The 14,045-nt window shown below is 39.0% G+C and overlaps 1 protein-coding gene across 2 annotated transcripts; it reads left to right on the forward strand.

Moving 5' to 3' along the window:
* Positions 1–1,550: 1,550 nt before the first annotated feature.
* Positions 1,551–13,951, forward strand: nsg2 (neuronal vesicle trafficking associated 2). Of its 2 annotated transcripts, XR_013932914.1 has the most exons (6): positions 1,551–1,680; positions 2,335–2,491; positions 3,192–3,308; positions 9,394–9,504; positions 11,984–12,362; positions 12,868–13,951. XR_013932914.1 is itself a non-coding variant. In XM_080424088.1 (5 exons), the coding sequence occupies exons 2-5, from the start codon at positions 2,363–2,365 to the stop codon at positions 12,182–12,184; spliced, it is 558 nt and encodes a 185-aa protein (XP_080280214.1). In that variant the 5' UTR covers positions 1,551–1,680; positions 2,335–2,362; the 3' UTR covers positions 12,185–12,596. The 2 variants fall into 2 exon arrangements, 1 of the variants encoding a protein (XP_080280214.1); XM_080424088.1 differs by lacking the exon at positions 12,868–13,951 and having other exon boundaries at positions 11,984–12,596.
* Positions 13,952–14,045: the final 94 nt, after the last annotated feature.

Below are 14,045 nucleotides of genomic sequence, written 5' to 3' on the forward strand. Positions count from 1 at the left end.
GGCAACTACTGCCATACTTAGAATATTTTCGAGGGACCTCGACGGGGCCCCGGGGGGGTGTGACTATTGTCATGGCAGAACCCTGAACAGTTTGTGTCAAGTTTGGTGCAGATTGGAGCAACGACGCGCCTGTGGCACCCAGGGCAGGGGCCCTGGTGTGGCTATTCTGATGGCAGACCCCTGATCAGTGTTTGTGCCAAGTTTGTTCCGGATCGGAGCAACGGTGTGTCTCGCCGGTTCGGATGTTACGTTCTCAGATGTCCGTCCACCGTCCACCCATTAGGCAATTTGAATAGGATACTGTTACAGTATCCTATTCAAATTGATTACAGTTTTACTGTATAATGAGCTGTCTGACCACTTTGCTGCAATATCAAACCCTGTTTTGAATAATTAGGCTAAATTATCTATCCAATAAATGTAGACAATGATACCATGCCATCAAAGGGAGGTCAGACTATTGCTACAGCAAATGTAAACAATCAATCGCACAATTTATACAACAGCCGAGCGCTAATCCACAAGTCAAAATTTGTGGTTAATCCATGTTTATCCTTGAAGATTATGCTGGATTATGCAAAAAGAGGGCATTTATTAAAATGTATTGTATATAATATAATTAAATATTCAAATATTGTTTTGACACAGAATTAAAATATGTTATTATGGTCATGATTCACCGGGAGGAGCCTGGATGGCTTGGTTCTGCAGGCTTAAAATAATTTACATAAATATTTTCAGAAATCTCTATGGGGAAAATTAATGGGTTTTCTATCGGTGGCACCACAAAATGGCCACCACTGCTTCTTTGCCGATATGTGAGCTGCTGCCAGCCTGCTGCAAGCAGATGTTCTGCTGCCATGGATGCGAGGAGAGAAGAGGAGGATGTTACATCACTTGCAGTGCTGCTGGGCTGCCAGCCAGCGTTGCCATGTCTACTTATTATAAGCGGCTTTGGGCTTGTTTTTCTGTAAAGTTGATTGTAAATTTGTGGTTGCGTTTCTTTTTGGTTTGTTTTGCTTATTTGGGCTTGTTGTTTCCTAATGTTGTTTAAACCAGTGTTTCTCAAACATTTTCAAGTCAAGGACCCCCAAATTAATGTGTATTTGTCCACGGACCCCCATCTGAAAATATTTATGCCAGGGACCCCCATACAATATTTGTGTTGTTAAAATGTTTCAAAAATAATATTCCACATTTTTCAAAATGTCTTCTTCTTCTTGAAAATAGCAGATCTACAAGCTCACAACGCATAGCACCGCGACGCGTTGTGAGCTTGGTTCGAGGGCTCGCTAATTTTGGGCTTTTTCCCCTTAGGCCTGGTTGCTTATTTCTCTCGCAAAACCTGGCAACACCGGCTGCCAGCAGCAGCATCCACCAACGGCTCAATGCTTCATTTGTGCCTCGCCGTATGACGGTCTCGCGGGTCAAAAACAAAAAGCCGACGTACAAGCTCACAACGCGTCGCGGTGCGACGCGTTGTGAGCTTGTAGATCAGGTATCTTTTTTTTCTCCGACACCGCTTCAGACTCTGGCCATATTGTTGTACAGCCGCCTCGTAATAAATCGGCTGCGTCACATCCAAGCAACACCAGCGGTTTTTCAAGCTGTAACAATAAAAAAATTAATTATAATAACGACAGGAGAATCTCACTTGAATACATTATTATAACTGAACTGGTAAGTATTTTTGGAATTAGATCATTGTGTGTTCTTATAATATATCTTGCTGCATGGAACCGTTATGTTATTTTATTTTATTTTCCCGTTGGTTCTCCTCCAGAGCGCTTATTGTGGTTCAATCACAGCCCATCATTTCATGATGGCCCCAGACACACAAACAGGCTCATTTCATTTCTCGTTTATATGATGTTTTTGCATATTATTGTTCGTCTTTAAATGTTTCGATGAATTGAATAATGGCTTGTTTCCATTGGGGTCCTGTGCATTCATTGAATACACAGGGTTTTCTTGGGTCAAGGTTTAGCATCCTTTTGTATGAATCTGTACCTCTGTGCTTTTTTTTTGCATTAATTAACTGCATTAATGAGAGGTTCAGGTCTACGAAAACAATCCCAAAAGAAGGGCTTGTTTATAAATTGGCTATTTGAAAATAGCTGATCTACAAAACAAATTAAGTATTCAATCAATCAATCAATCAATCAATCAATCAATCAATCAATCAATCAATCAATCACATTATTTTGTGTGCAGGTGTGTTAGTTAGGATTTGTGCACAGGATCATATAATAACATAAACATTAGATAGATAGGCCTGCTTTATTTAGTCTAGGCTGTTTAGTAAATGAAACGCTGTTTTGTTGTTTGTTTCAGATCTGATTCTCATCATCTTCTTGGCAAAATGGTTAAACTGGGGAATAATTTCAGTGACAAAAATAATGGCAAGGTCGTTTCTGAAGATGGATTTGATACCATTCCCCTCATCACACCATTAGATGCCAGCCAGTTACAGTTTCCTCCACCAGACAAGGTAAGATTTTGCCTTGACAATGCATGGTCAATAGTAGAATTTGGATTATAAACTGAGATTGTACAGTGGTAACGTAATGCAGTAGTTCTTTTTCGTGCCAAGGACCCCCAAATTGATGTATATTTGGCCACAGACCCCCATCTGAAAATGTTTTGTGCCAGGGACCCCCAAAAGAGAAGATTTATGTTAAAAAAAAATCTAACTTATCCAAAAATGTCCCAAAATGTTAAATATTTTTCAAATATTTTCAAAAATAGCAGATCTACAAACTCGCAGCGCGGCACAAAGTAATACGCTGTGAGCATGTAGATCTGCTATTTTTGAATAGACGACTACATGGATGAAGTGGTTAAGATGATTGTGATGCTATATTAATTACTTTTGCTGGGGACCCCCTGGAACCCCCCCAAGGACCCCTGAGGGTCCCCGGACCCCACTTTGAAAACCAATGACCTAATGGTCTCTATAGCCATAAGATTCTAAACAATTAGGCCAAATTATAGTTAAGTCTAGGAAAAACAGATTCACTCTTATAATTAGATTCTCAATTGGAATTGACTATTTTAAAAGCATTTTGGTGACCATTAGTAGCCTAATTATTAGTATTTCTTGTCCATTTTCACAATGTAATTTTTTCTCCTCTGAGCGTGTATCAGTTCGTGTGAGATGCTTTAATTGTGTTATTATGCTTATTTACTAGGTGGTTGTGAAGACTAAAACCGACTACGATGGCGAGAACAAAAAAGGAAAGCTACGATCTCCTAAAATTGCAGAGTTCTCGATCAGCATCATCGAAGGAGTTTCTGAGCGGCTCAAAGTAAGACGTTGCTTTTTTAAATTATTTCCAGCTCATATCAAGTAAAACATTTGAACTTAATTGTTCAGAAATACTGTATTTGTGCCCTGTTTGTATTTCACACGCACGCACGCACGCACGCACGCACGCACGCACGCACGCACGCACGCACGCACGCACGCACGCACGCACGCACGCACGCACACACACACGCACGCAACCCACGCACACAGGAGTCCAGAAACACAGCTCTCTCTCCCTGATGCTTTGCATTCAGACTATGGGGGACATTTGTCATTGCTGTCATAATATTCCCTCAAAGACAAAGAGACACATCAGTCCTGGCTCTGTGACTTAACAGAGAGGCTGTACCTTCTTCATCTCCAGTGTCGTCCTACTTGTTCTTGTCAGGGACATAGTGCACAATGATTCACTTAACCCCGCCCTGAACCTCTCATTAATTCAGCTGTTACCATGGCGATGGCCTCCAAACGGCAGTCGCCGTTAGTAGCCCGCGTTACACCACCTCCCTTAATGCATTAAGACCGGGGACGCATCTGTGTCATTTTAGATGTCTTTGGCTATTCATAAAATAGCAGATCTACAAGCTCATAGCGCGGCACTCGGTGCCGCGCTATGAGCTTGTAGATCTGCTATTTTTGATTTTTTTAAAGAAATCGTGAAGATTTGTGCAAATCTTTGAATATATATTTTTTTATATATAACATTTGTAAAATATTTTGTTCTAGGGACCTCCTGGAGCAAAGATTTGAGTTACAAATGTTCGCTTAAAAAAATATATATATATATTCAAAGATTTGCACAAATGTAGAAGATCTACAAGCTCATAGAGCTTGTAGATCTGCTATTTTTGAATAGCCAAAATAAATCTAAAATGACACAGATGCGTTCCCGTATTGAATGGGTTAATGCTCCCTGGCAGGCGGACAAGGTGTTTTTGGTTGTAGATCTAATACACGTGAATGATTTCTCACGACACAACATGCTAACGTCAAAGACAAGCAAAACCAGGCATTTAATTCAGTCAGTAATGTAGAGTTACAAGTTGAGATGGGAGGAGGGATGGGGGTTTGAAATGATGTGTGGGTATAATAAGACATTTTTTAAATCTGAATGCTATTCTATTGTCAGGAGGACATGTCGAAATTAGAACAAGAAACTTCCTGATGCGTTTGTGTGTCAAGAGCTTTGCCCTAAAAAGCACTGGGAGAACTCTGCTGGTAAAGCGCTTCATCGTAGGTTGGTCGGAGATTTTCCTCCTCACAAGAGAACGATAGCATTCAGGTTAAAAATCTAAATGCTTGTAAAATATATATATATATATATATATATATATATATATATATATATATGTGCTCACTGCTCAGTATTACCTTTCCTCCTTTACTTGTCTTGATCCTATAATTGATATGACTTTTGTGTACGCATATATAAATATCAAAACAATAGCTTAGGGAAATCAACAGATGAGGGTTTAACTGCAGATCTTCTCACGCTTTCTTTAAGCCATTCAATCCGGGAACACATCTGTGTCACTTTATATTTATTAAGCTATTCAAAAATAGTGAAAATTCGAACAAATCTTTGAACATATATTCTACAAACAGTTTTTTGAAAAAACGTATGTTGCTAATTGCTATATCAGTGGTGCTCCAACTTTTCCATGTCAAGGACCCCCCAAAAATTATATGTATTTGGCCGTGGACCCCCATCTCAAAATATGTTGTTCCAGGGACCCCGAGAAGCACAGATCGGATTAAAAAATGTTCGCTTTAAAATATTCATATATACTCAAAGATTCAAATTTTCACGAATGTTCTGAAATAGCAGATCTACAAGCTCAAAATAAATCTTAAAATGACACAGTTGCGTTGCCGGTCTGAATGGATTAAAGTCATGATGTGGGCTTTGATTCCAGAGATCTCTGTGAAAGGCAAAGAGAAGACACTTCACAGGTTCTGGGAACACGGCATGTTGTACCCTCACATCACTGCCTTCAAACATCTCTTTTATCAACTCCTATTGCATTACCTCTGTGATGCCTAATTTATGCTGCACTACACACCGAAAATAGCAAGAGCTGCAAGCTCACAACGTGTTGCGAGCTTGTAGATCTGCTATTTTCAGTGTGCGATTAAGCATGAATCAGGCTATAGCAGCGTCCAAACTTTTTTTTTACAGCGTGTCCAAACTTTTGTCAAATGGGGGCCATATTTGAAAATATGGAAATACGTTCCTTGGGGCCGACTGCATCTCATGTCATACTGTATCTTACCATGACAAAGCCACATACAAAGGCATTTCATTAAAACAAACAATATCAATAGTCTTTTTTGGGGCAGTGTAGCCAGTCATCTGTGCTGTCACAAAAACAATTCAGCCTTTTTCACACACTGAACTTAAATCTGCTGTTCTGTACACTCTGACACATAACAACTTGACGTCATAGACTGTGGGAATATAATTCAGTTTTATTTCTCACTCCAACTGCCTGTTATTAGAGTACAAGGTGTAGGTGTTCTGGACCTGAGGAATATTGTGTTGTGTTAAAGAATCAATCGGTCATAATAACTCTTATGTATGTGTTGTGAGCACACTGACTGTACAGTGAAAATGGGAAGAACATTGCCTTCAGCGTTTCTTTTGTTGCTCTCTCTGGTAGCCTATTGTCAGTGACAATTGAACATTTTAATCAGAAAAAAAGAAAACATGAGCAGATACGCTGTGTTTAGGAGAATTTAGAAGCCCAATAGTGCTTATCGAGAACCTCACCTCACCTAATTGTACAATCACAAATACCTTGCAAAGGTAGATCACTGTATCTTCATTGTATTCCCAAATATGAAAGTGTTGTTAAAGGAAATAAGGAATACCTCAAATTATGCATTTTATCCACCACGGGTAACCCCATTGTAGACCAGGATCAATTCCATTTGCCAGTTTGCATATCCGGTCTAGAGATCAGCGGATATGGAAACATTAGAGTGGATGGCACTGATTGGAAACCAAAACCAGGCTTTTCACAGGTGCTGCAGAAAGCCTGTGTGAGGTTACCTCATAGAGATAACAATATATGGATCTCAACTACATTGATAAATGTCTTGTGGCTTTAAGCCCAATTCATACTTTGTTGAACAAAAGTGTTGCAAGGCAACTGTAAACGAAGTGATTTCAGTCGCACCTTGCCTCGTCCACCTCCTACTTCCAGGAAACACACTAACACAGATAGCCGTTACATAATTCCATGGGGAGTTGAGAGCTGTGTGCAGCAGCACAGATGGCCACACACACATGCAAGATGTTCCTAGAATGTTCTCTCGCCTTAAACACTTAAAACCGCATTGCGACCAGTTGTGAGCTTGTAGATCGGCTATCTTTGGGATTTTCTTGTATTTTTTATAGATTTTGTTTTATTTTACAAAAAAAAGAGCAGACATTTTATTTGCCTATAATAACGTGGAAAATAAGGATGCCAGGGTTAATGTGGCTATAAATGTCTTACAGCACTTTACTCTACAGCACATTTTTTCAAGTATATTGCTTGGCACGAGGAATGATGTAACTGTTAAGACTTTGCAGACTTTGCAGCCAGTGGACCTGTCTGAAGGTCACACACTCAAATCAGTCCCTTTTAAGAAGAGTTCCACTGCAGGATAAGGATGGGAGGAACTATGATCACTGGCCTCTGCATCAGTGTTGCCAGATTTTGCAAGAGAAACAAGCGGCCATTTCTACGACTACATTACAGTCATTTTAGCTGTACAAGCTTACAACGTGTCGTGAAACGAGGCATTGTGTGCAGAATACATATTTATTTGGGGGACCTTCCTTGACATGAAAATATTTGAGAACCACTAGTCTATGTTATGTTATGTTTATTTATTTGACATGGACATCACAATCACATTGGACAAACCAGATGCATTACTTAAAGTATATCGCACGAGTGCTAGTTTTCAACACCTGTCCACAGGAGGCTTTTCTAAAATAGAATAACTCTAGTCTAAAACCCAATCAAGTACAAAAAAAAAAAGAATAAATACCTGTATATACTAGAAATAATTAACGTAATCAAAATCAGACTCAATACATTAACTTCTAAAACAAAAGTAGACGTAATCATTCAAATAGTCAGAAACTATTCATGTGAGCACAGTTGATTTGATTTCAACCATAATTTGAGTCCTCTCTTAAACACATTACCATCCGTCTCTAGTTTTAGATCTGTAGGCAAAGAGTTCCAAAGGTTTGCCCCCTTTACTGAGAAGGCAGAATGAGTTCTTGCACCTGGGAACAATACAGTCATCGCTTGTTGAGGCTCGTGTAGTTTGCTCTACTAGAGCTCTGACGTCTACCAACCAGTCCAGAAAACAAGAGGTGAAACAAGATTATGTAAACATGTAAAAAACTATTTCATATTACAAAAAAGTTAAAAGTTAAAAAGTTGTGTGTCCTTAAAATACCGCAATCTCATCGGTTTCTGATCCAGGATTTTCATTGCCTGTTTGTATATTGATGTGATGTTATTGGTTTTAAGACAGTTTGAGAAGTTTTTGACCATGATGTAATACAGTATGACAAGAGTGAAAAAATCCTAGCGTGCATGTACAGTCCCTTCTAATATGACGAAAACAGTTTAAGTTTGGTTTAACCTTCTTGCATATTACACGTCTTTCAAATTTGGAAATGTAATCCAAAATAATGCCAAAATATTTAACTTCTCTCATTTCAGAAATAATTCCATTTTTTATTCGTACCTCAAAAGGAATCCAAAGATGCACATTGAAACAGTTTTCTTGACATTTAAGGTTAATTGTGACAACTCAAGACAAGTAGAAATATTCCTGTGTTTAAACATTAGAAAGGAAGCCCAAATAAATAACCCGCAACTTATAATAAGCAGCCTTGGCAACACTGTTCTGCACCCCTCTGAACACCCATTCACACACTGCCGTCTCTATTCAAGGATCTTTGGCAGGGAAAAAAACAACAAAAAACTGTGATAGGGCGCGCTCCCACCAAGAGTTGGCTGGCCGCTGTTTGCAGAATCTGCCAATGCATTGTCAATGCAAATGCGTGGATTCACGCAAGAGCAGATTTTTCCGCCTCTCGCGCAGACCTTGCGTTTATCTGCTCTCCGCGACTAAGCATAAAACTGCTGGAGGCAGGCGCTGATTTTCTCCCTCTGTCCAATCGGGTGAGTCGAAGGCGGACCGTCTCAAGACTCAGGAAGCAACATGGTGCTCAAGGCAGCAGGCAGTGGGCAGTGCGGGCTGCGGGGAGGGTCCTGAAAGTGAGTGACAGGCGCGACACTCCCGTTTTTTAGAATCCGCTGGCTGCAAAAAACTGTGGCCGCGCACAACCTGCGTTTAACAGCGGCCAGCCAACTCTTGGTGGGAGCGCGCCCTACCACACTTTCCAGTCTGTATTCACCTTATTTTTCCCTGTGTGATTTCTTTCCGTTCTCAAAAATAGAAATGAAGCTGAAAGGAAAACAGCTTGAAAGGAGTTTTCATACTTTGTTCCTTTCAGCCTCTGTGGACTCAGACCATGATTCAGCAATTTTTTGTGCATATGTGAACACTCCAAAAGAACCTACACCCCTCTGAAACTACCGTACTCAGACCTCCCCGGGAGGTGCTTTGTGTACGGTGTCTGCGTTGTGGTTCGCTTGAACCTGTGCATGCATTGTGAACACAGTTCTCCAGGTTCCAGGTTCGCTTCACCCTTTGCCATAGTACTTTAGCACCCTAGGCCAGAAAGACAACCAAGTCTTCTTTCAAATGAGCTGACAATGTAAATGCAAAAAGAACTGAGTCCCATTTCTGTTGGTCCACTTTAGGTTTATTTAAAAGGACTATGTGAAAACACATGACTTCCACCATTGCGTCTGTAAATGTGCAGGAACTTTGAGGCAAATGCATATCATGTGGGGTACATTTCTTTGAAGGGAACAGCACATAATGATGATATATGCAAAATATTCTTAGAAAATTAATTCTAAGCCTTTTCGATCATCCCTGGTATGTCAAAGCATTGTTTTTCCAATTCCTAATGCATTGTTTGGGTGTCTATCTCCCTGTAGGTGACTCTGTTGGTGATCTGTGCCCTGGCGTTCCTGGTGTGTGTGGTGTTCCTGGTAGTCTACAAGGTCTACCAGTATGAACAGCCATGTCCTGATAGCTTTGTGTACACGGTGAGCACACCTTCACTGTCCACCATCACTTTAAATTCAATCTTCTTGTGAATAAGTAACTGAACCTATACGTTGTTATACCTTTCAATCCGGGAACACCTTTGTGTAACATTAGCTGTTGCTATACATATATATATATATATATATATATATATATATATATCAACATCATTTAAAAAAAAAAAAAAAAAAAAATCTTAAGTTTTTCAGAAAACTTACAGTAGGTCAGGATTTCGAAGGCGTTTTTAGAAGGTCTAAATGGGTTAAAACAAAAAGTGTTTTGTGAAAAAGTAAAACCTCTTTATTCTGATAGTAACCATTGTCGTAAAGTGTTAACTAGAAAATACATTTTCAGGTGCGTTGCCAATTTCAGCCAATCAGGAGAGAATGCTGATTCATCAGCTTAAAATGTATAGTGTTCACGTTTCACTTGTTTAACCTATATCTTGTCTCACTTGATTGGATCAAATTGTTATCTCGACCTTACTTAAGAGCTGGAGAGACAGGGAGAGCCCTGTTACTGAACAAACACTCTATAGCAATGCTTGTTTTTAACCACAACATAACAATTACCCTTTAACTTTAATACAATAACACAACTGCAGACAGAGGTTGTAGTAGGTCTCCCTGCGCTTCCATTGACACATTTAGATCCTGTGGTCTGGTATGACCACTGCTGGTTGACAAGTGGTACTGCCTGAAGATCAAAATGCAATATCTCCCCTGAGCAAGCAGGCATGCTCTACCTCCTCTGAGCAAGCAGGCATGCTCTATTGGCTAATTGGCAAAAAAAAAGAAAAAGATCAGCACTTGCACAGGGGACCACAGGTTCTAATCCCCAGGGGCCAGTTGCACCACCTCACACTAAGTTCAAACTTAGCCTAGTTATAGCTTAAACGGCTTTTAAAAAAGCCATTTAACCCATTTAGCCGGGAAAGTACCTGTGTCATTTTTAGATTTATTTGGCTATTGTAGCTTGTAGATCTGCTATTTTTAGTTTTGTTATGTGAAAATTTGTGCAAATCTTTAAATATATATATATGTATATATATTTTTTTAATATATATTCAAAGATTTGCACTCATTTTCACGATTTAAAAAAAAAAATGCAGATCTACAAGCTCATAGCGCGGCACTCTGTGCCGCGCTATGAGCTTGTAGATCTGCTATTTTTGAATAGCCAAATTAATCTAAAATGACACCGATACTTTCCCGGATTGAATGTGTTTAAGCTATAACTAGGCTAAGTTTGAACTTAGTGTGAGTTGGTGCAACTGGTCCCAGTTGAACATGAAAGTTATGGCGTGCAGCTGTAAGTGGAAGCACACATATTGTTGACAGGTAATGTCTAATTTGTCTGGAGAAAAATAACTGTTGCTGCTATGTGAATCAATTCCTCCACTTTGTCAGGGTAACTGGATATATTGACTAATATTCTGTAATAGCCTTAACAGATTTCCCAGACGCTTTACAGAATTAGCAAAACAACTTCTCACGTGAAACAGACCATCTCCTCAGGTGCTGAATTTATATTAAACTCATCTATCTTTCAAGCATACCGTTCCCTTTTGGGACCATCATCGTCACCATCACAATATACCGTGTCGCCATTACCTTCCTTACTATGATTCCAGTTGGCATATATTACATTCAATATAAACATAGACCTCATCATGGTGATGTCATGGTTTCAAACTGGCTCATGGTGACCTGTGTCGCAGATCGTGATCCCCTCACTCAACGTTTTTCACACATCTAATTAAGGTAAATTGCCTTTAAACGGGCCTACAAAAACCTACAAAAAAAGACTGTTCAGTCTGTTTCTTAGTGCTGTATCATTCTGCTCTGCAGATATTTTCACACACCATTTATTTTCTTTACCCACACCCGCTATACCGCCAGTGGTGGAAAAAGTACTCAAATTCTTTACTTAAGTAAAAGTACCAATACTGCAATATAAAAATACTCTGTTACAAGTAAAATTCCAGAATAAAAAATGTACTTGAGTAAAAGTACAAAAGTATTGGCATAAAAATTTACTTAAAGTACCAAAAGTAAAAGTACTAAATATTTGAAAATAGCCGATCTACAAGCTCACAACGCGTCGCGATGCGACGCGTTGTGAGCTTGTAGATCTGCTATTTTCAAATAGCCTGTGTATAAAATAGGTCTAAAGTGGTTAATGTATGTTTCATTATATCATAATTTATATCTGCAAAGTAACTAGTAACTAAAGTTTTCAAATAATTGTAGTGGAGTAAAAGTACAATATTTGCCTCTGAGATGTAGTGGAGTAGAAGTAAAAAATATTGGAAATTGGAAATACTCAAGTAAAGTACAAATACCTCAAAATTGTACTTAAGTACAGTACTTAAGTAAATGTACTTAGTTACTTTCCACCACTGTAGATTTTTCATAATCTGTCATTTCTGTCTCTATGTTCCTCTCTCTCTTTCTCGCTATCTCTCTCTGCAAGCAGCAAGGCCGCTGCATGCCAGCAGGGATGTACGGCTATTACCCCCCACAGGGCCCCGGGGGTCGTGGACGTCTCTTCACCATCATCAACCACTACAACATGGCCAAACAGACCATCACTAGGTCCGTGTCACCATGGATGACGGTCATGTCTGAGGAGAAGGTCACCCAGCAGGAGACCGAGACGGCCCAGAAGCTGGCCTGATCGACGTGGTGATTCAGAAGTGGCATCGTCACATGCCGTGACCACAAAAAAATATAAAACGTGTTTGTGCAATTCAAGCAAACTTCAAATCCAGCAGTTGTCTTTGGGGTCAAATTGATTGTACTTTGTCTGAGCTGCCGTGCTTAGCTGAGACATTTTGATTCATCGAGGCGCAGTGGTGGAAAGTAACTAAGTACATTTACTTAAGTACTGTACTTAAGTACAATTTTGAGGTATTTGTACTTTACTTGAGTATTTCCAATTTCCAATACTTTCACTTCTACTCCACTACATTTCAGAGGCAAATATTGTACTTTTACTCCACTACATTTATTTGAAAACTTTAGTTACTAGTTACTTTTGAGATATAAATTATGATATAATGAAACATACCTTAATCACTTTAACCCTATTTTATACCTAGGCTATTTGAAAATAGCCGATCTATAAGCTCACAACGCGTCGCATCGCGACGCGTTGTGAGCTTGTAGATCTGCTATTTTCAAATATTTAGTACTTTTACTTTTGGTACTTTGAGTACATTTTGATGCCAATACTTTTGTACTTTTACTCAAGTACATTTTTAATTCTGGACTTTTACTTGTAACAGAGTACTTTTATTTTGCAGTATTGGTACTTTTACTTAAGTAAAGAATTTGAGTACTTTTTCCACCACTGTCGAGGCGTATTGTAGTTAGGAAATATTTTGGATGAAAAAAATGGTAGCGGCACAGCCGCGGTTATCGTCGGGTGGATTTTTGGTTTGTTTGAATAACATGTGGTTATTTATTTACATTTTAAAAACGGTGGCAAATGTGTAGAAAAAAAGCCACTGGAACAGGAACACTGACGCAGAGATGCACATTCACTGGCAAAGTCTTTGTACATACACATACGTAACGGAGAACTCTACTCTCTTTAGTACTGTGAACCATCTTGTGTCTTGCGTTGCTTGTTAGAACACACATGCACGCATGACTCGGAAAAAGCATCAGTTTGTTATTCAGTCTTTCCTTTGGAATACATCAAAGTTAGCGCATGCAAGACGTAGCCCTCGAGATATAGCACGTGGCTATTTTCTTATTGTACAAAGTTTGCAGCTAATTTGGCTATGAGGTTATCTGTAAAAACTTGCATTAGATTGTGAATAAATCAGGTATGATCTGTGGGGACACATTTGAACTAGATAAATTAAGCATTCTTAACACGTCTTGATTTGTCTTGCAAAAGAGCAAGTGGCTTTCTGCATAATAGTGCTTTTAAATAAGTTTTCATCATTGACACAACAGGCCTTTTTCAACAGCTTTAATGATTGTCTCTATAATTAACTTTACGTCTTTGTGAACACCATACATTGTACTATACCTTTTCCCACAATACATTGCATATAATGACACAACACCTCTTGAAATTAAAGGATGATCATTTTGGCAGCATAAACTTTTTAGTTCTACTTTACTGAATGTTTTTGCATTGCTTGGGAAGATACTGTATTGTGCAATGCCTTGGTTTTGTTTTACTGTATGTAGTTGTCACCACAGATGACTATTGGTGAAGATCTCTATCTGCTATAGACTTAAAACTGTAATGAATCAGTAGTGACAGTAGTGTTTGTCCTGTTGCTATTTTCCTGTTTGTCATATACATTTAGTTGTCACATACCCTTTTGAAACCATGTAAGGATTACCATTGAAGTGCATTTGCTATCAAATTGTAAAATGATTTGCTTTGACTTAAAATGTAAAAGATGGAAATAAAGTGCCCAGATTTCACATTAACTGCAGAGTGGAATTCATACATGAATAATGTTCATTCACATAATACAAAAATACTATGGGTTGTAAAATTGTGCCGCATCAAA

The sequence above is a fragment of the Gymnoscopelus braueri genome (genome assembly GCF_963280865.1).
Source record: "Gymnoscopelus braueri genome assembly, chromosome: 3".
Lineage (NCBI taxonomy): Eukaryota > Metazoa > Chordata > Actinopteri > Myctophiformes > Myctophidae > Gymnoscopelus > Gymnoscopelus braueri.

Coding starts and splice junctions, on each gene's coding strand:
- nsg2 (XM_080424088.1), top strand. CDS start 2,363: ATGGTTAAACTGGGGAATAATTTCAGTGACAAAAATAATGGCAAGGTC. Junction 2,492..3,191: donor AGTTTCCTCCACCAGACAAG/GTAAGATTTTGC, acceptor CTTATTTACTAG/GTGGTTGTGAAGACTAAAAC. Junction 3,309..9,393: donor GAGTTTCTGAGCGGCTCAAA/GTAAGACGTTGC, acceptor ATCTCCCTGTAG/GTGACTCTGTTGGTGATCTG.